The 27345-nt window shown below is 36.5% G+C and overlaps 1 protein-coding gene across 8 annotated transcripts in view; it reads left to right on the top strand.

Annotated features, from left to right (window-relative positions):
• The window catches only part of ATRNL1 (attractin like 1), a 570901-nt gene that overhangs the window by 144167 nt on the left and 399389 nt on the right, over positions 1 to 27345 (top strand). For all 8 annotated transcript variants that reach the window (XR_013930596.1, XR_013930597.1, XR_013930598.1 and 5 more), the window contains exon 19: positions 145 to 282. Coding sequence is in view for 5 of the 8 variants with exons in the window: in XM_080403249.1 (XP_080259375.1) it covers positions 145 to 282 (138 nt within the window). In the remaining 3 variants the exon portion in view is untranslated. The remainder of the gene's footprint in view (positions 1 to 144; positions 283 to 27345) is intronic.

Below are 27345 nucleotides of genomic sequence, written 5' to 3' on the forward strand. Positions count from 1 at the left end.
CTGTCAAAGTACAAATATATATGCTGGTCATTCGTCAGGATTGAAGTCCTCAGAATTGCATTGTATTGCAATTTTGTAATCACATAGGAATGATTTTGTTCCCAAGAGCAATTTACTAATGGCTTTTTAAATGTTATGTTCTAGCTTGCCAGTGTAATGGTCACAGCACCTGCATCAACAATAATGTCTGTGATCAATGTAAAAACTTAACAACAGGAAAGCAATGTGAAACATGCATGCCAGGCTATTATGGGGATCCCACAAATGGAGGACAGTGTACAGGTAAGTCATGCTGCTGAGAAGAAAAAAAACATTGAAATGAGATTTTATGTGATGTGAAATTAACCTTTCTTTCAATGTTTCTTTGATAATGCAGATGAGTTGATCAGCTAAATTAATGATTCAAAATCAAATCAATATTTTTAAGAGAAACTTGGGATTCATAATCATCTTTTTGCAGTTATTGTTTGGTCTGGGTGCTCTAAGAACAAGATGGTAATTTAAAGATGCTCTCCCAGGTAGGGGAAGGAGAAAGAAATTGTCTTGTGGGAGTAAACAGTTTAAGTCCTGTTATTTCAGAGGCATCTTTTCCTTGCATGTAAACAACCCTCTTAAAAGCAGCGAGAAGGTACTTATAAATGAAGTTCGGTATGTCTGATAGCACTAATTTGTATGAATGCATGATGGTACTGGAGGGATTATGCATTTAACAGACCAACAAGTCTTATTCATGTACAGTTCAAACCCAGTATGCTGAGGACTGCAAGGCACCCTGACCTATTCTGTCCAGTTTTGTAATCGCTGCATTGCATTACAGGATTCTACTTGAAGTGAGAGAATGAAGTCAAATACACTATACACTACATTTTTATTATTTTTTATATATTGCTGTAGGGCTGCTTTTTTACTTACATGGGTGATTTTGAAGTTGACAGTAAGTCTTTCCTTTGTAACTAAATGAGAGAAGGAGGGATATGTTCAATATGAAAAGTCATTAAGGTAGTGGAGATTGAATCTAGGAAGGTGCTAGAAAATTTTGTCACATGACTTTTTCTTCTCTGTTATTGATGTTTCTTTAACTGGACCTTTACTTCTCAAGGCATGTTTATTCATTTAACGGGTTCACTTGCTCTTCGGCACTTTAACATGCAGTACTCAATGCATAAAGCTGCATGTCTAGTAAACTCAAGCACAATATGTAGAAAGTGTTCAAGGGGATGGAAAGATTAATGTCTACCCCTATTGACAATTGCACATTGCTGGTGCTTTATGATGCTTTAAATAATTCTTAATAGTTCTCTTATTTCCTGAAGTTGACAAAATGTTCTTTTGCTGTCTATATCACATTTATGGCAAAATGATGTATTAATACAGCTTTTATTCTTCAGGGATACATTAGCTATCAACCAAATAAGTATTCCATCACCTTTAGTGAATTATGTGTAGTGAAATAAAGGCTAAAATCAATTTATAAGACCAGTAAAATTATAAATTTTATTACTTGTTTTTTCAACCCTAGTCTGTAAGGGTACATATTTTTACTGGTAGACATGATTGTAACAGGAGGTATTTAGACTAAAAATGCTTTAAAAAAAATAATTGTTTTGAGGCTTTATCTGCATTGTATTTTGTAGGTTAGAGCCCATAAACCTGTTTAAGTCTTTTAAGACATTTTGATGAATCTAGTCATCATGAACTGTTAGTTGTTCTTCAGTATCATGATTTTTGTTTCTGTGATAGAGGTGCCCAAACTGTGGGCCAGAGATTTCTGCAGGAAAAAATACAAGTGATTTATAGATAAGCCAAATCAATTTTACTTGGATTTAAGAGGATTGTGGAACCATAGATGAGATCAGGCAGTGTGCAAATATAAAGAAAGTAAAGCATGTTTGTTTGTTTTCCTCCTTCGTTGTGGTATCACTTTTGCTAACAGAGAAAAAATTTGAAAGTAGCTCAAAATTAAAACCATAATTAAAGTAAAAGCATAAGGAAAAAAATGTTAGTGGAAGAAAGGGCAACCTGTTCAGAAGCTGAACCAAAGTGTGACTGAAATAATTCAAAAATGAAGCAGGAAATTGTATGGAATAGCCAATCAAAGAAAAAAAAAAAAAAATACATAACTGAAAAAAACCAGTCATCCTCACAGTCCTGTCTTGTGTCACTTTGCTGTTCCCAGCTGAGTTTCTGGCTGGACCCTACTGATACTTCTTTTCTGCTAAGAATTATTTTTCTCTATGAGGGTTGAAACTGCCTGAGAATGCGGTGCATTTTTTCTTTGGAGCTCCTGGGTTATTTCTTTGAGGATCCAGATTGAAAATGTTTTAAAGGAATGACAAGATAATGACTATAACTCTTGAAGTACATCTGTAATACTATAATATTCTTCATATAACAAGTTGCTATAGTTACAGGGGTGTAACTTGGTTATTGTTGTGGTTTAAACCCAGCTGGTAACTAAGCCCCACACAGCTGCTCGCTCACTCCCCCTGCATAGGGATGGGGTAGAGAATTGGAAAAAGGTAAAACTCAAGGGTTGAGATAAAGATGGTTTAATAGGTAAAGCAAAAGCCATGCGTGCAAGCAAAGCAAAACAAGGAATTCCTTCCTCACTTCCCATGGACAGGCAGGTGCTCAGCCCTCACCAGGAAGGCAGGGCTCCATCATGCTTGAGCAGTTATTTGGGAAGACAAATGGCATCACTCCGAATGTCCCCTCCTTCTTCCCCCAGCTTTATATGCTGAGCATGAAGTCATATGGTATGGAATATCCCTTTGGTCAGTTGGGGTCAGCTGTCCTGGCTGTGTGCCCTCCCAGCTTTTTGTGCTCCCCAGGCTACTCACCAGCGGGGTGATGTGAGGGGCAGAGACACCCTTGGCTCAATGCAAGCCCTGCTCAGTGATAACAAAAAGATCTCTGTGTTATAAACACTGTTTTCAGCACAAATCCAAAACATAGCCCCATACTAGCTACTGTGAAGAAAAATAACTCTATCTCAACCAAAATCAGCGCAGTTATGAATTGGAGAGCAGTTGTAGGTGGGAAAAGAAATTGTACTCCATCTCTGCAGTTGAGAGGCAAAGTGGTGTATACTGGGAGAAAAAACTAAGAATTATTCTCTTAAGGTACTAGTGACATGCAGCATAAAATAATTTTTCCCAGTGTCCTGACAGAAGTACTTGTGTTGGGTACATATATTATGTATTCTATTGTTGTGATATATGCACTATAGGTAATATCTCACCTCCCAACTTAGTTTGACTATTGGGGATATAGTTAAAAAAAGATTTGCAAGAAAAACTTCCTTTTCTTTTATATGCTGGGTTAGCCTTTGCTGTTCCTTGGATCCCTGATGATCTTGAAAGGAAGGAGTAGACGCGTAGCAAGTCTTTGGAATTTTTTTTTCCTTAACAATGCTAATCCTTTCCTAAATCCTTTCCATTTATACTTCTGGGAGGTCATTCAATAAGCTCTGAAAGAAGCTGACTGTCCACTCCTGAATCATCAATTCTGTTCTGACCTTTGTCCAGGGATGGAAAACTCTGTACAAATATAGCTATTTTCCTTATTCTGCTCTGGGAATAGTGATGCTTTTAAACCTGTCATCAAAGAAGTAATACATTCACAGTGGAATTGTATAGTGTTATGCTATCAAATTGCGATGGGATGAGTAACGGTTGTTATAGGAAAAAGATATAATTTGTGTTTCAGAAGATTTTGAATATTTGTGATTAAAGAATGGGTAAAAAGAAATTGACTTTTCTGGATTTTTGCTCACTAGAATTGCTGACTTTTCAATAGCTTTAAAACAAATCTAAGGACTCACTTTGCATCCTGATATGATGCAGGCTTAGTAGATGTGAGAAAGCTGAAAAGGACAAAGCAAATATGGAGGCATAGTAACAGGTTTCAAATATGCAAAAGGAAGCTGAAAAGAGAGAATGATGATAAAGTGCCTTCCCCCACACCCCCATTTTGGCTGAGAAGAAAGTAATGGGATTAGGTTGCAGGAAGAAAGGTTAAAGTGGTATACAAGGAAAACTTTCTACTGGTTAAACTGTAAAATAGGTTGCCTAAAGACATGAAATCTGCATTATCACCTACACTATATTTTTAAAATTTTCAAACTAGTGTTGGAAAAGGGCAGTGAACTAGCTGATTCCACATGTTCTTCTCCAGTCCTAATTTTCAAAAGATTCTTGGAGTCTACAGATCTAGAATGCTGGGAGGTATTGAGTAAAGATAGATCATTTTCTTATTAAATTGGAATAGTTTATGTATAGTAAAATGACTATGGATATTTGACATGCTATGAGTGTTTAATACACATGTTCCTGAGTCTTACATATTACTTGTTTTGGAACCTGTAGCATTTTTGTTATTAAAAAGCTTTTGTCTAATGCAGGTTTACTCTGTGATTAATTCTCACTCTATTTATGTCAGAAGTGTAGTGTATTGGTTGCTGATGGACAATAATTTGATGATGATCATATTTTTAATAATTGTTGTACTTTTTTTTTAAAAAAAAGATACGCAGTAGCAATTATTCATTTTAACTCTGTCACTTGAAGTCTTTCTTCTATACAGAGAATGAAAGTTAAAGTTTGTATTCTTGATGTAGATGTGATCTTTATATTCAGTATTCCTGAAATGTGGCCTGCAGTTAAGATGTATATACTCCTCCTTTATGACATTTCACTGCACAATTATGTAGTTTGAATTATTTTTATATTTGATTTATTGCTGCATTCTACAAAAAACCCCCAAGAACTAGTAGTTAAGGTTTTGTGACTGTAACTTACTATAGTAATCTGTTCTTAATACTAATTTAAAATGGTTCCGGATAGTTACTATGTCTGTGATGTGAAACAGGTAGCTAAAATCTAAAATGAAATTAATTTTTTATCTTACACTATGATATCTTTTTAGTTAAAAAACCACAAATATTCTACATTCTTTGTTGGAAATAATCATACACGGTGCACAAATTAGTAATGTGTGCATGCTTAAGATTTGTAAGCTAAAGCCCCTGTATGTCAAAGAAAAGTGTAAAGAGATAGTACCATCAAAGTTACCATGTAAAGTTACAGCATCTTTTTTAAGAGTTCACTCCATGTTCAAGAACATGAGGGAAGCCAGGGGTGAATTCTGAGCATGAGGGAACAGAGTGCTTGAGCAATGGACAAATTTGGGGTTCCACACCAAGCTCCAATTCTGTTTACCCCTTTTACCTGACTGATCTTGAGTGCAAATGCATGAGTAACCCTTGGAGTGCTAAATGCACTGCTGTCAGTCTGTGCCAGAAATATCTGAGGAATCAGCCCCGCTAGTGATCTAACAGAATATGGCACACACACCGCGTTGTGTGGAAGCTTGGATGAGAGATGCACAGCTCAGCCTTGTTTGCTTCTGAGCAGGTAAAGCTGTTCAGATGTAGGAAACCTAGGAAGCCTTTTAGTCTGAGATGGAGAAGAGTTGGAGAACGAATATTCAAAATAGAAATTACTTTGATTATTTTTTTTTTCTAATTCTTCTCAAGTCCTGTTTGAGGTACAGTTTTGAAGGCATGACTATCAGAATTCAGTAAAAGAAAATTCATCCCTAAATGTTGGTGGATTTTGGAAATAAACCAGCTCTGGCTGTAGATGGGAACAGATATTGGCTTGCTGTCTTGGTGGTTTCTCTTAGTGTTACATTTTCTTGAAGGTCTTGCTCTGTCATGTACTGCATGTCTGGGAGATATGCAATGTTTTAATAGAAATTCTATAAAAGATATAGTTTTAAGTGTACTGCAGACCAGCAAAAAGTAACAGGAGAAAACAGTATAGGAGATTGCTTGGAACAATTTTGTGTCATCTTGGCAACATTTTTTAGCATTATTTTCAAACTTATTAATCATTTACTTAGTTGTCAATGTTAAAAAACTACTCTCGTTGCTAATCATCTTGTCATTTTCTTTATGCGTGGTATTTTTAAAAATTATTCTTAAAATGCATGAGATGCCAGGAGAGAACTCTTTACTGTAACTTATGACACACACTGTGAATGTATAATACCTTTAATAATAAGATAACATAAGCACTTTTCTGTATTGCCATTTTCCCCATAAAGAAATAACATCCCAAGCAGCGTTTAGATTCCCATAACTGTTTTACCATTGCTGTTGCTTCTGCAGTAGGAGTAAAACTGTCAGTATCAGCACAGCAGGAACATTGTATTTCAACTGGAACCACTCACTCTCTAAGCAGCCTTAATAAGTGTGATGTTTAAGACACTGATGGCCATTCTGTAGAAGTCTCCTACCAGACAGGCTGTATGGGTGAAGTTTTCTAAGCAAGTCTGTAGCATTTCTACAGCTTTTATTGATCTGTCCCCTTCTCTGCTATCACACAGTTGAATGTTTTCATTACTAAAGGCAACAGCTTCCCCCCTACATTTGATTTAGAATTATTGTGTTTGAAAATGTGAAGTTAATTGTTCATTGGAAACATTCATTTTTTTATCAGATCTTCAAGCCGTTAGCAAAAGCAAACGTGTTTCTAGAGAGTGTACACCAAGTGTGCATCAAGTCCATAGCATCCACTGCAGCCACCTGAGAAGTCTGGGTGTCTTTTTTTTGTTCTTCTAGTACACCGTGTGTGGACAGAACAAATCTGAGCTTTTCTACTACTCTTTTAAAGCATGTCTTTGCAAGAGCATGCATTTTGCAGTGTCTGCTTCTTATGCACAATGTGTAACTCATACTTGGCACTCACATTTATATACATGTGCTTATGTGTGTACATCTACACATACTACTCCCTGTTTTCGTTCCACATGAACTTTGGCAGCTGTACATTTGCTACCTAACTTACATATATCTACAGTAAGTACCTCAAAGAGATTAAAAAAAAACAGATAGGCACCAATTAAAGATCAGGTTATTAGAGTAGCTTTAAGGTATCTTGACTTAGGTGAAATTGATCCCAGCAATATATTTGCCTAGCAAAAAAAAGTTGTGTAGATATATATTTGTGATTATTTCTATTGGTTACAAGAATTAAAAATAAAAAGTTGTGACTTGTTGATGACTAAGATACATCTTCAGTAACAGGAGGAAAATGCATGGTGCTAAATCTTGCTGCTCAAAGAATGTGATTATTCTACTGAGTAACTGACAGGTTTTATGAGAAGAGGCTGAAGATGGCAGAAGTCATTATTTCCAGTGTCTATGAAAGAAAGGTATGAGAAAGATGTTAAACTGATCATGGCAGCTAATTGAAAATGTTCTCCTTGGTTTTTAGGTTCTATCTATTACATTTATTTAGGTTCGAAAGGTGTCTGTTTGGTAGATTTACACATTGTTTTTCTCTGGCACTGTTTATGACATTTTTACTTACTCAGCAGTAGGAACCTTTGTAACATGTTTTCGTCATGACAGTCCAAGGAAGAAATGGTACAGATTTCCTTCCTTCCCTGTCTCTCCAAATGTAATGCTGTTAGAAGCTACCATAGGCACCATCAGGAACAGAGCCCTGTTTCTATGGAGTACAAAGGGCAATCAGTGTGTTAGATATTGGTGGTGGGATGGGTGGGATCAGTTTCATTCACAAGGAGCACATGTGCATTAGAGTAGGGTGGGTTTTTTTGGTAGGCAGCACATCTAAGAAACTCCCCAATTACTTTGGAGTAATCTGTAGTCTGATTTATTAGAACACAAACATCAACGTGAACAGCTAGGGGAGGTGTACTAAAGAAAACCAACTGGAAACAGATCTACCTTTTTCTAACAAAGTTCTCTGCCAGTTTTCTTTCCAATCCAACAACTTCTTGCTGTGTTCAAGCTGAATCATACTCCATACAATCCACACTAGATCTTAGGAAAGTCCCTTTTTTCCTATTGTCCAGTATGTTTTGATGCTGCTCTTTTGTTATAGGTAGGCCTCTTCTTTTCTGAAATATCTCCTAGTTTCTATTCCTGCTCCAGGTTTTCTGCTTCTCATGACCTTCTCTCTCAATTCTGCCTGCTGCTCCCAATAGTTTTTGTAAAACTTATAATTTTCATTTGCATCCAAGGAAGAAGCAGTTTCCTCTCCCATTTAGAGAGTACAAAGTATCCCATAGTGTCCAGGACAATGTAAATGGGGTCTTTCTGTTTGCTCCACAGCCATATTCTTAAAATATATATACATACGCGTATATATGTGTGTATGCATACACAGTGCACAGCATGGTATATTAAATTGTAATGCAGCAAATTACATAATTTCACACATTACAGAAAGCATCCTGTCTTTCATAAAGGAAAAATTTGATCGCATGATAAGGAAAACAATTTAGTGTTCAATTTTTTTTTTTGAATTAAAATACGCTGTTGTCTACTTAGTTGATAGAAAGGTACCTGGTAATTTCCCTTTAGACTTATTTTTCTAGATCTCAAAAAAGTTATACAGGCAGTGAGGGAACAGAAAGCAGCAGTCTTAATTTTTCACTTCAACACTATCACTACATAGCTTTTAAATTACCTGTAGTTTGGGATTGCATAGGGCAGGTGTAGAGAAGCATCAACCTAAATATTCTGAATATAAACACTTTATGACTGTATTTACAGCAGTAAACTCAAAAGTGGAAGAAATTATTTCCCTAAGATTTATTTTATTTAGTAAATATCATATCACAATGACATTATGCTTGAGTTTAAGTCTAAGAACACCTGGAGACTAATGTATCTTAGCATTAGGAACTGTATGATGCTACTTGAAACAGGCAAAACTAGGTAGATGCCACTGGCCTGGGAAATAGTTTTTGGAGGGAGAAATGAAATCTTAAGTTTAAAACTTCATCAAGGGATTTTTTTTCAGTATCTGAACTCATTTTGTTTTGTTGTGATTCAGAACTTTAGAAACAGTTTCTGCAGCAATCCTGGCCTTTGTAAATATTTTAAGGTAGAATAGGAATTGAAGATTCTGTCTGTCAGGAAGGTCCTACCACTGGCCGGTGTCTGATGCATATGTTGGTAACTTTTCAGGACTATCGTAAAATAGCTGTACAATTGGGGGATTTCTTCTCTTTAACAACACGGTTAAATATTCTAGTAATTTCTAGTTGTTGTAGGTAATTCATGCCAGCAGTCTGAGCAGTAGGAAAGTGATAATGACTTTGTTTTAGATTAAATTTATAGTCTGCTTTTGAAAAGGCAATTTTAGTGTGCTAATTTTTTTTTTTTTTTTTTTTTTTTTTATTACTGTGAGTGTTGACTGAGCACTGGAGCAGATTGCCCAGAGAGGCTGTGGATACTTCCTCCTTGGAGATACTCAAAACCCCTCTGGATAGGGTCCTGGGCAACTGGCTTTATGTGGCCCTAGCTGGGCAGGTGGGTTGGACCAGATGATCTCCAGGGGTCCATTCCAACCTCAGCTGTTCTGTGATTTGAAAACAGTGCCATATACTGAGGCATTAAAGGCCAGACATTTCAAAACTTCTATTTTTCATGTCCTGTTATTTTGGTTCCATATACCATTCCTAAGGGAGCATAATATCCATCTTTGAAAACCTTGCAAGAATTCTTCAAATTTATATTTACGTTACCACTAAGCTCTAGTCAAGTGTTTAAACAGTGATTTACAACAGATCTCCACTGCCTTCATATTCATTGGCTGGTTGAAGATTTTCAGTGTGCAAAGTTTGAATACTGTTTAATAATACCATAATCAAAGTTGATTACAAATTGACCTCAGCTGGTATGAGTATTCATGCTATTTTTTCCCAGCTTTCATTTTTCTGTGCCTCTGTTTGCTATCATGTTTTATGATTCTATGTTTCCTTAAAAATGCATGCAAAACCTGCACGTGTTGTACAAATAGCTTGGTAAACTTTGTACAGTAATGACTTCTCTGCTTCAGTAAGATGCTTTTTATATTGTTTCACCTACTTCTGTTTAATTCTATCTTCTTTGTAAAGTGGAATTAACACAGCTGAACAGGGACAGAGGAGACACGCTGCTATCTGTTGAATAGCTTTGCAACTCCACCAGTTTTGCCCTGACTTATACCTTTCTTGTTACAATACAGTTATCCATACTTTCTCTGACTTGTAGCATGAAGCACTTTTGCACTAAGGCTTTTCAAAACCCAAATCTAACGCAACTGCACTGTCTCATTTATGTGATATGCTTGTAAAGGAAGTTAGACCATTATTTTGAGGTCTGGCAATGAGTGTATTTGTGTGTAGAGTTCAAGCTGCCTTTTCTTGGGTTTTTGGTGCTTTGTTTTTTGGTGTGGGTTTTTTTTTTTTGTTTGTTTTTGTTTACTAGGTTCTCGATTTGTTAAACAGCTGGACATGTAGTAAAGCTTTTATCCCCAAAACACATTCAGTGGACTGAAAAGTTGTAAATTCTCAATGAACTGTCAACTAATAACTGTTAGAGTATCACAGTATTAACTTCATACTGTGAGATCTGAAAGTGCATTTGATGACCGATGTATAGCTCTGTCAAATATTATGTGGCCAAATCAAAGAGAACAAGAAAAGCCCCCCAAAACCCCACTGAAGCCAACCAAACTCCCAAAGAACAAAAAGTCCCCCGAAACCCCAACTCCCAACAAAAACTCCTTGCCTGATTGCTCATTACAATTCTTAGCATAAATGCTTGTGCTGGTTTTTATAGCCCTGTAATCTTTATTTTGTGCCTTTACTGTAAAGTTTTATGGTTGTACCCCTGTTTTTTTTTTTTTGCACATGCTTTTACACCTGACCTAAGCGAGCCAAATGCTCACTTTTAAGTCAATGAGTAAATAAGCAAATAAGCTTTTTCCAGAAAACTGAGGCATCCCCTGACCTGGAAGAGAGGGATAAGGAGGAGCGGAATGAAGTCCCCACAGTGCAGGAGGAAGCAGTGACCTGCTGCTCCGCTCAGAAATACACAGGTATATGGAGTCAGATGGGATCCACCTGGGAGCACTGAGGGAGCTGGTGGAGGAGCTCACCAAGCCACTGTCCATCGCTTATCAACAGTCCTGGCTGACCAGGGAGGTCCCAGAAGACTGGCAGTCAGCCAGTGTGACCCCAATCTACAAGAAGGGCAGGAAGGAGGATCTGGGGCACTATGAGTCTGTCAGCCTGACCTCGGTGCTGGGGGAGGTTATGGAGCAGCTCACCATGAGGGCCATCATGCGGCACGTGCAGGACAACTGGGGGATCAGGCCCAGCCACCTGGGCTTGTGAAAGATAAAGATGGGTCTGGCTTGACAAACCCGATCTCCCTCTACAAGGTGACCCGCTTAGTGGATGAGGGAAAGGCTGTGGACGTTGTTGACCTGGACCTTAGTAAAGCCTTTGATATTGACTCCCACAGCATCTCCTGGAGAAACTGGCTGCTCATGGCTTGGACGGGTGTGCTCTATGCTGCATAAAAGGTTTGCTGGACAGTTGAGCTCAGAGTGGTAGTAAATGGAGTCACCTCTGGCTGGCAGCAGGTCATAAGTGGGCTCAGTGCTGGGCCAATTCTGTTGAATATCTTCATTGACAAACTGGATGGGGGCCTGAGTGCACCCTCAGTCTGCAGACGGCACCCCGTTGGGGGTCAGTGCTGACCTGCCGGGGGGCAGGGGGCTCTGCAGGGGGGTCTGGGCAGGCCGGGCAGATGTGCCGGGGCCACTTGCATGAGGTTCAACCAGGCTCAGTGCCGGGCCCTGCCCGTGGGTCACACCAGCCCCAGGCAGCGCTGCGGGCTGGGGCAGGGGGCTGGGAGCTGCCTGGGGGGAAAGGGCCTGGGGGGGCTGGCTGACGGCCGGCTGGGCAGGAGCCAGCAGGGTGCCCAGGGGGGCAAGGGGGCCAACAGCACCCTGGCTTGTATCTGAAATAGTGTGGCCAGCAGGACCAGGACAGTGACCGTCCCCCTGTACTTGGCACTGGTGGGGCCGCACCTCGAACCCTGGGCTCAGGTCTGGGCCCCGCACGACAAGAGGGACATGGAGGGGCTACAGCGTGTCCAGAGCCGGGCAGCGGGGCTGGGGAAGGGGCTGGAGCACAAGGCTGGTGAGGAGCGGCTGAGGGAACTGGGGGCATTTAACCTGGAGAAAAGGAGGCTCAGGGGGGACCTTATTGCTCTCCACAGCTCAGACAGGAGGCTGCAGGCAGGTGGGGGTTGGTCTCTTCTCCAAGATAACAAGTGATAGAGCAAGAGGAAATGGCCTCAGGTTGTGCCACGGGAGGTTTAGATTGGGTATGAGGAAAAATTTCTTCACTGAAAGGGTGGTCAAGCATTGGACCAGGTTGGCCAGGGAGGTGGTGGAATCACCATCCCTGGAAGCATGTAAGAAAATGTATAGGTGTGGTGCTTAGGGACATGGTTTAGTGATGGACTTGGTATTCCTGGGTTAACAGTTTAGACTCGATGATCTTAAAGGTGTTTTCCAATCTAAAGGATTCTATGATCCTGTGTCTAATAGTTTTTACCTGCACACAACTAGCTACTGTTCTTGATGAACTAACGGTCAAAGCATGTATTGCCTAAATTGATTTTGTATTCTGAAATGGGATATTCTGTGCACATTGCCTGAATTCTGTGCATAGTATGATCAGACTATATCCATATATATAGCTAGCATTGAGATCAGCTAGGAGCATGCGAACTACAGTTAATTTGTTTTAAAATCAAGGTACTGAAAGGAGCATCTGCCTTTTGCATAAGAATTTTATAGTTAGTGCACCCAGGGCCATTTCCATCCTGAGAATCAGTTGATTCAAACCTGCACATCTTTAGTCAGGGTAGGCAAAACCTTTAGTAGTTGGAGCAGATGGAATCATTTGCTTTTTGAGGGATTTAGGTGTCAAAGTCCCAAACTTCCAAAGTGTTAAACTTCCAAACCTGGAAGCCTAATGCCTTAGTACTGAAATTTAATTTGGTAACCTGCCCTTGAAGCTTTCCCAGCCTCTGATATCCATCACTGGTATCACTTACAACATCTGTTAATACCAGTTCTCTGTGGGGAACAGTCATAAGGACTGTCATTTTGATGACAATATGTAGGAATTATAATAATCTGTGATAACCAAGGAAACAAAAAATATGTGAGCTCAATAAAGTTAGATGCTAAAGAGAATTAATTGATCATTTTTTATTTTTTATAACTTCTAGAAAATTATATGCTAGCAGTTGGAACAACATTTAAAAAACAGAGATAGTTTAACTAGTGTATTAGTTTTTGTTTTATTTCAATTAACTTTTTCTGCTGCTATGACCACAAAGTGGTGACACGTGTCCAGAAGCATGTTTGTATTAGCCTGTAGTAATAGTTTTAATAGCACAAAAGCTGCTGTTCCTAGCTATTAATCTTCAGTGAGCAATGACCTGATGTTTTGCTTATATCGTTAATTATTTAGAAACAAAGGACAGATGTTCACAGTCCAAATTATATCACATAATGCATTTCTATATAAAATGATTATATGAAGAAGGTAGAAATTTAAAATAGAACATCTAAATTTTGGTTCTCAAGCAATCATCAATCTTTCCTCCCGTTGAGTCTGGTAGCCATAAAATTGCTTATTGAAGTCAGGTAAACTAAAAACAAACTGGGTACAACATTTAGTTTTGTAATAAATAGTGTATAGATTATTTCTGAGAGACTTTAAAAAACCCACAATTTCTTGTATTTTAAAAAATTATTCTTCTCTTGTATTTAAATTTTCAAAATGGGAAATGTGATGTGTCCAGCCACAAAAGTCCAGTTAGGACTGTAAGGAATCTTACAGTTTTTGGTCATGTTTAAGCTGTCTTGTAATCATTGATGTCTCATGCTTTTCAGCTGGTGGTGACAACAGCAGCAATCTTTGTAGTAGATGGGTGTGCGCGCATACATCCCTAGAATGCAGCACAGGACCAAGAGGAAAATATTATACAGAAGTAGTAAAAGATATTAGTTGTCAAGATAACACCAACAAACCAAGAATACTTAGTTGCTGGTAGTTGGAAAACAGGACCCTGTAGCTTTCTTACACCTAGTATTTTTAACACTTAGCCAAAGCTGATAACCTCCTCTGGTGTCATGTGGATACAGGCTTGGTGCAGCATTTAACACGAACGAGCAGGATATTGAGAGCTAGAAAGTTCTGGTGGGGATCAACTGAAGTACCTGGAAGGCAATTCCCCACCCTGTTTGCAATGATACTTTACTCTTCAAAATATTAATTCCTGTACATTTCATTGTGACTCTGACTGCACCGCAATGCCTGGGGTTTGGATGCTTTTTTGTCCAGTGTTGTCCATAGATGTCAGCACCTGTGCTGTTGTGAAACTAATGAGAATGGCAAAAAATAAGCTTTATCACTATGTAGCGTTAGATTGATTATTTTTTACTAGAAATATTAGAGTGATACTCAGTGTTTAACTTTATATCAGAAATTAGCTAAGTGGGTGAATTCCACTACTGTTGTAGACAGCTGTAAATTTGGTCTTTTCTCTTCACAGGAGAATTCTGTTTTGAAAAGGTTTCTGGTCCAAAATCTTATATTTGGGGACCTTAAGTTTTATGTAAGGTAGGACTAAGAATGAGGACAGAGAGCTTTTAACTGTCATCTGCAGGAAAAACTAACAGAAACGTAGAAGGTGTAAAGGAACACAGTATCCTTGACTAGTAGTATAAATAGCAACAAAACCATTTTCTTCTGTATCTTCCTAAAATAGAATTAGGAATGAACATGAATTGATGGGAGTTGTGGCTGTCTTACAGAATGGCAATTTGGGGTACAGTGTTTTATACAAAGTTTTTCTGTTTAGCTGTTTTAATATCTAGCATGATGAGAATTGCATTTATGGAATTCACTAATGCATTTAAGATCATGGGATTGGGCATTCCATCGTTAGAAGTCTAAGGTTTTAAAGGAAGTTTTATATTGGGTTAAATATTATGTTTTAGAAGCCTTCTTTTCACAGTGACTAAGTCTGTGTTCAAAATAAAAAAAATCTTTTAGTCCAGGTACTTTGTGGTGGTTCACATAAATAACAGGTATTCAGTGGATTGGAACCTTATGATACTGGAGTCTGTGTGAAAAAAGACATTTTAAATAAAAATGGATAAATGTTGGAGACCGGGGGGCGGGGGAAGAGTTCGGTATGCTTTATAGTGTCCTCAGGTACTAGGTACAGAACTAATTTAAAAAAAGTATTCACTTACACTGTTAGTCTTGTACCTTGGTTTCTAGAAAACAGTGGGTCACAAGTTCATAGTAAAACTCTGTGAAAAGAAACTAATTTAGGATTATGCAGAAAAAGAAAAGCTCACATGAGGTGCTAAATTCCAATTGAAAACACGATTTTGTTTATCCTATACAAACAATATAACCAAAGGTTTTAGCAGATAAGGGGGCTGTCAAGAAAACCCATTTTGTGGTAGTGGTGGTTTTTTTACTTAGTGTTGTTTTGTGGGTTTTTTTTGTGTGTGTGTGTGGTTTTTTTTTCTTTTCTTTCTTTACAAGGTTGAATAGAGATGATGACACCAATTTCTCATTTTATCGTGTACCTTATTAGGAATAAAACTACTTAATTTTAACTAAAATGCTGAAATTGGTTTTAATAGTAGGTAGAGGGCTTCTTAGTACATGTAAAATATAAAGAAAAGAGATCATAGCATGATAAGATATTAAAGAGAAGCTTCATATTGCTTTTTAAAGGGAGATCATTAGAATAGTTAGCATTTTTTTTAAGACCTTTCCCCAAAGGTGATTTTAAAATTTATTTTCCCTCCTTTAGTGAATGCTGTTTATTGAACAGTATTCCAGATAATCTGAACACGGACTGAATAAAATGCCTGTAGTTGTGTTTAGTTATGAACTTCAATTTAATTCACTCCAATCAGAATGTATTTGAAATAAATCCAGTGCTACTAAAGCAGAAGAAAAGCAGATTGCCATAAGAAAAATTAGTTGACAAACTCAGAAAAAGACATCTTCAACAAATTACTGTTGCAGTTACTTTTTGACTGCCAAACAAACTTTTCAGTATGCTATTAATTGTTGTGTATACATATAATTTTCTTTTTGCTTTGTTGTGGATTAGACCTTTATTACAAAGTATGATTTGTAGCATAATTAATTGGAAATTAAAAGCAAAACCTCGGCTAAAACTAGGAACCTTTTTATAGATACATTTGTATTCCATAACCTATTTTAGAATAATCCTAGGTGAAGGACCTGGAGTTATACTTCAAGGAAAGTGTCATTGTCAAGCTGTGTTCAGATATCTATAATTTTATGGGAGAAAAAAGAAAAAGCAACTGCTGAATGTAACATTCCTCACATTTAATCTCCAGAGGGAGATTATTTGGGTGGCTGTCGGATTTCGTAAGGTTTTGACAGGATTTATGTTCCACATCTTTAAATCTTTTTGATGATTTTCCTTGATTGCATGCAGAAAACTTGTATAAATCTCCTGTCAAGCACAACTTTTTACAGTTAATACTTGATTCTCTAAATTTGATCTTACTTACTACATCAGGATATGTGTGCTCATTGCAGAGTGGTCTGATTTTAGGAGCAGCAGCGTGGGAAAGTACTGGTTCCAGCATCAGTTTAGGATTGCTATTGAAAAAACTGGTGTTTGTGCAAAACTGCTGACAGTGTGGTGGGTTGACCCCGGCCAGCAGCTAAACACCACTCAGCCACTTGCTCGCTCTCTGCTCCCCCACAGCGGGATGGGAAGAGAACAGTAAGAGCAAAAGCAAGAAAACCCATGGGCTGAGATAAGAACAGTGTAACAGGGGAAGGAAAAAGTGGGGTGGGAGATGGGACCAAACCAAGCCACTCATCAGCTTCACACAAGTGGCCTGATGCCCGGCTAATCTCCAAGCAATGGCTGTCTCCCACATCACTACCCTGCCTACCCCTGCTCAAATTTTTATTGCTGAGCATGACATTTTATGGCATGGAATATTTTTTTGGTTCATTTGAGTCCAATTTTGGTCAAATTGAGCTGTTCAAGGTGGCATACTCTCCCATCCACATTATATAGTGTTATTTTATTACCATACTCGGAAGGTAATAAGTTAAGTTCAACCCACTCTCACAGCTCCTGACCGTTAAAACTTTTATTTATTCTTAAAGGTGATTAAAATAAGGTAGTCAAAGTGTCTTTTTGACTCTTTGAAGATATTTTTTTTCTTGCATAACAAAATTTTCTTTCCACCCTGCACAAACACAATTGTGTAGCTATATATCTAGTAACCAATTTTATCAATTATAGTTTTCTTTGTTAAGGCTGACTGCTACAGTATGTTGCTTTGCATTAATGTAACTTCACCATTCTGTGGAGTTCATTCTAATTTATGCAAGTGGAGTGAGAAGAAAGTAGCTTTTTTAAAAAAAGAAAAATAAAAGAAGGCAAATTTATTTCTGAAAATTTATAAATATGCAGTCAATACTGCATATTTAATAAACAATTTAAATTTTTTTTAGATCTGTATTGCAAGAAAAATATTTGAAATAGTAAAAAGAATAGCAACAACTTGTGCTATCTTAGTCTAAGTAGCAGCTGTTTTGTGTTTATTCAGCATCTTAGCCTGAAAACTAAGAATTCAGGCATCCTTTAATTGATCACCACCTACTATTTTTATAGATATTGAAGAGATACAGCAGTTTGATTTATATTATATTCCTTTATCTCTGTGCCTATTTTATCTTTTCACAAGGATTAATGACAATTCTATTGCTTTCACTGATGCTGGTGATCAAGTCCTGCATGTTGTTGTGTAACATAGTTTTTGGCAATGATGTATGAGTTGCTCTGCATTCTTATTCTTGTGTTTTTCAGGTTTACATGCTGTAAATTTATTTTATGGAATAAGGAATATTTATAAAATGTGTTTCTGATGTGCTGTCTGAGCTGTGTGTCAGTATGTTCACCTTCCTAATGAAATTTGTAAAGTCATTGGTTTGTAAAAGATGTTCCCAGAGGAGATAGGCAGGGAATGATTTAGAAACGTTCATCTGTCTGGAAATATAGTGGTTTTGTCTGCCTCTTATAAGAAAACGTATTTTTACCTTGTGCTGAAAGAGTTAAAGGGCTCACAGAGCTGTTGTCTCTAGGCTGAGAAGATGCTAGTCTTCAGTTGAAGGTTGACAGTTGTAAGCTGAAGGTGACATTTTCTTAAGTAACTGTTACGCGATCTTTAAATAAACATTTGACTACAGTAAGTGTTGTTGTCTCAAATACAATAGTTTTTTTTTTTTAAAAAAAAACCATTTTGTTTGTTTGTAATTTTTGAGTCTACCCTTCTAGGTGTATTTTGCATTGAAATGGTCATTCTTCTCCCCAGGGGGTCTTGGAAATCCCCTACAGACTGTTGAGAAAATAGCTTCTGAGGCATCATGCAACTAATTTTCCAACCGGTAGAAAGAAGATTCTCAAAAACCTCTTGTAACAGCATTTCTGTTTGATTGAGTTTGATTCTGCCTTCATTTTCTGAGTAGTAAATGCAATACCTTACAATGGCAGACCGCATTAGTTATTTAAGGAAAAAAACCTTCTCTCACAGTTGGATGCATTAAAAATCAGTTGTATTTTGTACCTCCTAATGGCTAACACAAAATGATTTGCTGACTTCTTTACATTTTGTGGCGTTTTTGTCTGATAAATTGCATAAGTAATTTCTCTTCTTTAGGCTTTTACTCTGAATGACCAAATACACACAAATAGTTGCAATCACCAGTTGTTGATTTCAGTTGTTTTTCACCTTAGATTGTAATTTTTTTTTAACATTTAAAGCCTCTATGAATAGCTACTGAGTGGTTTTAAAATGTTCTGCTTTCATGGTGCCTTATAATAATCTTTGATTTATTTTTTTCCTGTTACAATTTAAGAAGTTATACATTCTCTTTTTAGTGAGAGGGAAAAAAATATCAGCCTTTTGATGAAGGGAGGTTTTTGGCCAAAATTTTCAAAATAGGCAGTAGACAAGCTGCTGTCTTTTCCAAGAAAATTTAAAAATTCACAGTTTAAGGATATATGTACTAAGCCTTTGGTGTATGAAAAATGCCTTCTTAAACACTTCTCAGATTGGACATGCAAAGGTGAAGGTATAGAAAACTATCAGTTTATGTTTTTCCTTTAAAAAGAAAAGCCAAAACCAACAAACCCCACTGTTTTAGATTTTACTAAACCTAATAAAAGTTTTAGTCTGCCAGATCTGAAATTACTTCTTTTTTAAGTAATTCAAATCTTATCTACGTTTTCATGTAGGAAGCCTCTTTACAAACAAGAAAACTAAAAGTAATTTCAGGAATAATATTTTGTAGTCGCATGGGCATATGTGAAGGAAACGTCTCTATAAATGCTTGCATACTCAAAGAACTGTACTATACATCAGCTACAGAGTTTTAGTTTTTGACTTGAACTTAAAAAACCTGCAACTTAACCCACTGTAAAATTTGCAGGCTATTTATTTGTTAATAACTTACGTTTAAAAATGAAAAGAAGAAGTAGAAAGAATGAAAAGGAAGCTGATAAGTAAGACATGTTAAACTTATCTTGAAATTAAAGTGCTTTTAATGCTTTCACATGGAATTTTTCAGTTTTACATGTTCAAATTCAGTGTAAAAATTTCAGGTTTTCACACAGATTTACATGGAGGAAATAAAATTGGTATAGTTCATGAGTTTTCATGGAAATGTTTTGGTTTGGCAGAGGTTTTTTTGGTAGAAAATACTGTCTTCTGTATGTGTTATTCCTGAATGATCCCAAGAGCAAGCTATAAAAATTCTGTTCTACAGCTCAGTATTGGCATGAAAGATTCAGGCACAGCAAGAATCTTGTTAATTGTTTAAGATTCTGTTCAGTTCATAACAACAAAAAATGTCCTGTCTTTCAGCCTTAATCTTTTGTGTTCCATTTTCATTATCTACTAGTATAAAACAAAATTATGGTTTTCCAAGCTGTCTTTATAATGTTAGTTGTTGATGATTAAAGACAGATTTGGTATGATTGCTTGAGAGGTATTTATTATAAACAAACAAAAAAAATCAGTCACTTTTCAGGAGGAATGCTGTAAACAGAAGAAATAATGAAATACAAGCACTGCAGAGCTATTTTACCAGTATAAAAATGGCTTAAAAAAAAAATACGGGCTGTTAAATGGAAAAGGTTGCTATAGGACTGTGTTGGTGTAACCAAATTGGATTTTTTCTGTAACAGAAAATCAGCCTGTTTGCTGGTCCCAGATTTGTTTTGGGATTTTTAGAAGAAATATGCTACTTCTGGAATGTATGTATCAGTTCAAAAACCCCAGGAGCCTTCACTTGTGACTTCCAGATTGTTTGACTGGGTGGCACAGTAATGTTTTTCAGGAAAAACATAATTGCCTTACTAGTAGTTAAATGATCTCAGTCATAGTCAAGGGAAATTGCCTGTGTTAGCTGTGGCTATAAATTTCAGAAGAGTTAAAATCGCATCCAGTCATGTATGAATTGCTCTTTTGCAATGGGAAGTGGCTAAGGACAAGAGCATTTCTGTAACCACCAGGTTAGCCTCTAAAATGCACTGCAATCTGAGACAACCATTGAAAATTGAAATTGCTATGTGAGGAGTGTCTAATTTTACAAAAATGCTGCCAGGGTGATTGGCCATACTTGCCTTTTCCTGAATAAATTTATATCCAGTATTAATCTGGTAAAATGATTATCTATTTTTTATGAATATAGGGAATAACTGACCGTGTTTTAAATGACACATATGTTATTTTATATAGATCTGTGTGTGTGTGTATAATTTGGGTGGTTGGAGAATTCCTGCAGATTCCATAGCTTAATTATATAAATCCTAAAAATTCTATCTATTCCATCTATTTTTCTCTCTGTCTCACAGCCTTTGGTACTTTGTCAATACATTTAGATATCGTTTTTGTCTTTTTTGTGCTGTTATTGTACTATGAAAAATAAATACGTTTGAGACCAAAAAAGATAAATCACAAGAGAAACTGAGAAGGATGAAAATGAAATGAGTTATATATGTGCTAATTAGTCTAAGTAAGACTGGTTTATTATGAAGGTTAATCACATCACTAGAAAATGACAGTTCATTTGACCTGCATGTATAGTGGTCCTTTCTAATACCATCTTTTTTTTATATACTCTTATTTTTACTGCTTATTGCTTCAAAGAAGTTCTTTACCTTAATTTTAATGCTACTCAATTAGTGATACTGAATAAATGTTGCTGGGCACATCTGTTGGCTTTTACATTACCCATCTCAAACATTAAATGGATGTATTTCCTATAAAAGTAATTATTGAATACTAAAAAGGTATCATGAGCTTCCAGCTAAATAGACATTTCTAGAAAAATAAGTGACTGTACAGTTTTACAGTATTACTAATGTAGAAAATTGTCTCAGAAGTGCAGTTCTCATGCAAGTAGACTAATGGATTACACAGGTGAACATTTACAGTGAAACTGAACATTACCTTTTAATGTCTAAAATATGTTTATACTCACTGTTTCTTACTTAGTCTAGTTGCACGAGAAAGACTGTATCTTTTTTGATGCAACGTGTATGTTTTTTGAAGCAATTTCTGCCTTGCATGTTACCAAAATTAACAAAGTAGTACACCTCAATATTTAATAGCATTGCGTAGCTTTCCTTTTAAAAAACAATCAGCAAGTTGTCTTAAAGGAATTATCCTCGTGCAGCTACTGATTTAGTAACCTTTGACGTAAGCAAACGTATTAACTTAAAGTACCATTTGAAGTGAGCTTGGTTTGAGAGAAAAATTTCTCTTGCAGCTCTATGTTGGGCGTGGGAGCTAAGCAATATATGTTTTTAAATTCAATTGTGTAAAATGCATACTTCATGGAAATAGTGCTGGATATTCTTTTGTTATCAGCATTGGCAAGAACATTCATATGCTGAGCTAGCAACCCTGAATCAATCATGCTGTGAAATTATTATTTAATAAATTCTATGGGGTTGCGATTTTGCAGCATGGATTTACTTTGCTGGATTATATTGTTTTCATAGAATCTTTCTGTTCTACTTAGAGTCTCCATGTTGTACAAAAAAGTACTGTGAACCACTGTTTCCCCATAAATAGAGTGGATATTGCCAGGATTTTTTTTTTTTTTTTTTTTTGTTTTTAAAGCTCTAATGTCATAATTTCAGTTAATATGTAAAAATAACATAACAAAATATGTTTAAAATTCCACATTTTAAGCATGTTTTTTATTGTGAGGCATAGATCATTGATTTGAAATATTTAATGATCAATAAAATGTTTGCATGGCAGTTAAGTATTAAAAGTAACTGTTTAACAAAAGTGTGTGTGCAGAATATAAACGCAGGTTTGAGATGAGTTCATACACTAATATGAAAGATGATCCAGTTCCTTAATCACCTTTGTGGTACTGTGTCCATCAGAAGATGGTTTTGGTTTCATTCCTGTGAAATTGCGTTCATGGACATGGAGTGTGATACAAACCAAAGCATGGTAGGAAGAGGATGACTGGGAAATTTGTTACAAAAGTTTGCTTATTATCTGCACTAAGATACTTGATATTAATGAGATTTTAAGTCTTGCCAGACAGTCTGGGGGATCATTTCCAGCATCTACAGAGGACTGGATTTCTGAGTTGTGTCTATACCTAGAACATAAAAGGGATCAGAATCCATTATTAGAGCTCAACGTGGAGGCATTTATATGATCTTGTGTGCTTAACTCATGTTTCTCAGTCATGATGGAGGTGAACGAATGGTTCCAAAAAGCTGCAGCTAAAGTTTCCAGTCTTACTTGCAAGAATAATTTTTGTAACTGATATGATTTTTTAAAAAAATATACATACCATATAATTTACACAAATTTTGGAAGTTGATTTAAAGAATGTATACATGTTTGGGCAGGAATCTGCAACGTGAAATAAAGTCTCCATCAGAGTTGTACAATATATTTTGATTAAAAAATATTTCTATATGTCTATATTTTTAATATATTTTTTTCTATATATCTATATTCTGTGCCTGAGTGTTTGACAGACAAAATTGTGACAGTTCTAATTCCCATCTTTGCTTGTATTTTTAAGTGAAATATGAGCATTGGTACAAGTTTTTCTGTGTTTCATGTACAGCAGTTTATTTTGAAGGTGTAAGGCTAATGGTAATTCTTGCCTAATAGAAGGTTCTGAAATCCAGCAGAAGCTGGCATTTATTTTGAGTCTTGTCATAATTAAAAACAGTTAGCACTGTGTGAATTATGAAATAGAGAGTGACAGGTGTACTTCTTTCCCATGACTGAAAGGAGCCATGTTATACTGTCAATCCCTGTTATATCCGAGAGGTGCGATTATCTCATTAAAAATAGGTTGCCTGAAATTAACTTACTGTTATTTAAAGTCAGTAGTGTTTTGGGATGCAGATTTTTACCTTTTTTTTTTTTTTTTTTTTTTTTTTTTAAGAAGAAAATTCTATATATTTCATTTTAACTGGTTGGTTTGCATAGGTTTAATTCTCAATTTTGAATAGTGAATATGAGTACTTAAATTAGGAGGAAATAGAGAATTTATTGAATTTACAGAATTTATTGAGACTGTTGCAATGTTATTGTATCTGAAACTTGCTGTAAAGTTAAAGCAGGATTTCAAGGTACTCTCTGCATTGGTGACTGTCAGGAAGATTTGAGAGAGGATTAGTGTCATCATAACCTGAAAGTGTTTGAGTGTGGTGCTGCTATGAGTGCTGGAATCTGTCGTACATCAGTAGAATCTGAATCTGATGGACCCTGTAGATAATCATGTCTCTTCTGTAACAGTCTTGTACTACTGTTCTTACAGTGGTACTCCACATGAGATACAATGGCATTGGTGAGGTTGATTTTCTGTGCTGGTGGTGTGGGTTTTTTTGAGGGTAGGGCCAAAAGCTGACTAGATTTCTTTGGGGGGGGGGGGGGGGGGGGGGGGAAGAGTATCCTTTGTTTAAAAAAAATAAATATATCTATCAGGTTTAAAGAACCTTTCCCTACTGGGCTTGTAAGTGTTATCTTTCTATTTGTTTCTATCTTTCTGTTAGGGATGCAATACCCCTATTGAAAAGCATAAAGATTGTTTCTGCTTATATTGGATTTCTTTTAACCCAGCAAATCTGTATATGCTTGCTTCATCTTCTAATTTTAAGCCGACTGTCAGTGTCCCAAATAAAATTATTCACGTTAAAAACTGGACATCATTTAAAGCATTGTCCTAATAGAGAATGTTTACTGTTAACCTAACATCCCTCAAGAGACATGACATTGCAAAAGATTCATACTGTGCCTAACTGTACACGTGAAAGAGCAGTAGCTATCAAAAAGCCACACTGAAGGACATTGGAACTAAATGGGGGAAAGGGAATCAGTTAAAAGATTCTGAAACTTGGTATAATGCTCGAGTGTGGCAGAAACTGAAACTGTCCTTACTGGCTGAGAATCTCAGTGGGATGACTTGGCTAACTTCGTACACAGCCACAGAAAACACGATATTGTGCCGTAACAGTAAGGCACAGAAATGGGATCTCAGAAATTTTCCTTGAGAGTGTCTCAGATATGTTAATTAAGATGGGGTAGACAGTGCCAAAAAATCAAAAGCAAAAACGTGATCCTCTCACCACCTAGCATTAAGTAGTCTAAGCTTGGGATTTTCAGTTAGAAATCTCTGCTTACCACCATGCAGTTCTACTTAAACTTAAACCTTTTATTAAATACGCAAGGGGGGGGGGGGGGGGGGGGGGAGAGAGGAGAGAGAGAAAAAAGATAAAAAAAGAAAAAGCATTTGAAATCTGAAGTATTAAGTATAGCTTTCATTTTAACTCTTATTTCCTTTTCATTCAGCTTTAGGGAGTTCTTACAAAGAAAAATCATGTTAAGCATTTCTTTAGATCAACATTAAAGATGATAACTGTCCTTTTTTGGAAGGAAAATAAAAAGAGTTATTTAATGCAGGCTTTAGCTGCAGCTGCTTCTGCTGGAACTTAAGCCTTGTTTCTTGACAAAAAATGCATGGGAGTGGAAAGGGGTGGGATTAAAAAAAAAAAAAAAAAGGAATATATAAGTGGCATCTCTTATATTGACTTCTACCAGCTGAGAATGATTGGTACAAAATATGCTTTTAAAACCGATCCTGAGATTTGGCATATTGCTACTAGCATTAGACTGCAAAAGATGCTACTGTAGCTACAGTTTTAATGGTATCAGAAGAGAAAACATTCACTGAGAAGGGTTAACCACAGAAAAACAAGGAGAAACTATGAAAGAAAATATGCAAAGAGGAGTATGGAAATATTGAGGTAACAGGAGAATGTAAATCTTCTGTTCCTTTGAAATCAAATGCAACTTTAGGTTTCAGTTCATTAATTTGTAAATATACTTCATACTCAAAGCTCATACTTGTTTTTGTATTATTTGGAAGTAGGCCAATGGAAAAAACCTTCAGCGAGGCACAAAGATAAGGGCATCCAAATCTTTTTCCACTGAATGTACTATAATATCGTCCTGCTTTTCCTGTTGCATTTGTTTGATAACATGGATTCACATTTGCTTCAGTAACAGGCAGGGATGGCTTATATGTATTTTGCTTTTTGAGTTACTCCCTTCCCATAGAGGTCCACAGAGTGGTAGGAAATTTGCAAACCTGAGATTATAACATGCTTTCACTGCCATTAAATAAAATTTGTCCATATGTGATTTTTAAAATAATGTAAAAGTTATTAGCTCCTGATGTCCTATTTCAAGGTATTATCCAGGGAACAGTTAAATTACTTGATCAATGAGAGTAATTTATCTTCATTTTTTAACAGAAAAAAACTAGCTGCTGGGCTTGTCAGACCTAGCTTTTTCATTCATGAGGAATCCAGAATACAAGGTTCCGAGTCCTCTGGACTCCTCCTTTCTTCTCCTTTTCCAACCATACTGATCTATAGAAGTTTCATATGTGTCCTGAAAATGCAGGTGAGGTAGAGCAGCCATGGTGGTGGTGGTTTTGGTGAGAGAGACCAAACTAGGAATGTATCCTTTATTTGTGTGTGTGATGGATACACACATGTCAAAATCTGGAGATGAATCCATGGGAAAATAAATTCCATCTTATGTTTACATTATTTAATGGTTCTTCAGTATAAATCCAGGAAACTCCAAAGACAGAGTGCAGTGACTAAAACATGATGCAGTTTCGATGTAAGGAGATCCATGGCTGATTGTAGAGGAATTCGTCTGTGGATGGCTGCATGAGGGAGCACATACTACACTGAAGTGTGCTATATAGGTGCTGCTTTGATTTAGATGTTCCTGTGGACAAATGGTGCTGAAAAGTTTGATTTATCGGTAATTCCATGATCTGGGAATACAAGTCATGTCTGTCCTGCCAAAGGAAATGGTTTTGTCCTTCCACAAAGTATCATATGAGGTTTGTACATAAAAAATATATTCCTTTGTTTTTCACAGAGTTACACAAAGTTAACATTTGAGAAGGGGCTTTTCCAGCTTGAAGTGTCTAAATAATAATTCCATAAATGTAGAAGGGAAAAAATGACTGAATTTAGGAAAACATAACTGATTATATAGTAGCAGCACTTCAATGAACATTTATTGTAGCGTGTCAAGACCAAATAACAAAATAACAAAATTTAGCACTCTCTGGTAACTGTTTTTCAGAAATGTTATTATAAGCTGTATTTTGAAAGAGAGAAAAAGGTCAGATGCTGCATAGAAACTTCTGTTTCTTGCGGGCAGTCTGAACCTCTAGTACCTCCCTATTAAGAATCCCTCCTTCAGCTTCAGCTGGCTATTTAACAAGTTCTCAAGGCTGAACAAACCATTGAGTTCCTGACACTGCAACATTCTGTCAATATCTTATGTTTAATTGTGTTTCTAGTCTGGCTGTTATATTAGGCTAGGCCAGAGAGTTCAGGGTATGTGTTGTATGGGACATGGTTACAGAAGCATTCATTGTGTGTTATCCCTTATCAGTAGAATATGAACATTAAAACTCAATCCCTCTGACAAGAATTCAATATTAGGATTATCAAGTGGGAAATAAACTTTTATTATAGACAGCTCGCCACTTAGTACCAGATCTGTTCCCAAGCAGGAGCCCACATATTAAATCTTTTAGTCCTAATTAAAACTTCAGTGAAAATATAATGATTGTCAAGGTAGGTTCAGAATTACTTTGTATCAAAGAAAGACTTTAAGTGTAGCGTGAATATTATCAGGTAGTTATTCCAGAATGATGTGGGAACTTAGTGACATGTGTACCAGACCAAGGTTATTAAGTTTTGTGTGCTTGGTTGGAAAAAAGGGAGGACTGCCTAAGCAAGATGGTAATTCATATAAGCATGGGAAGAAAAAGCAAAAAGTTCAAGAA

The sequence above is a fragment of the Falco punctatus genome (genome assembly GCF_963210335.1).
Source record: "Falco punctatus genome assembly, chromosome: 9".
Lineage (NCBI taxonomy): Eukaryota > Metazoa > Chordata > Aves > Falconiformes > Falconidae > Falco > Falco punctatus.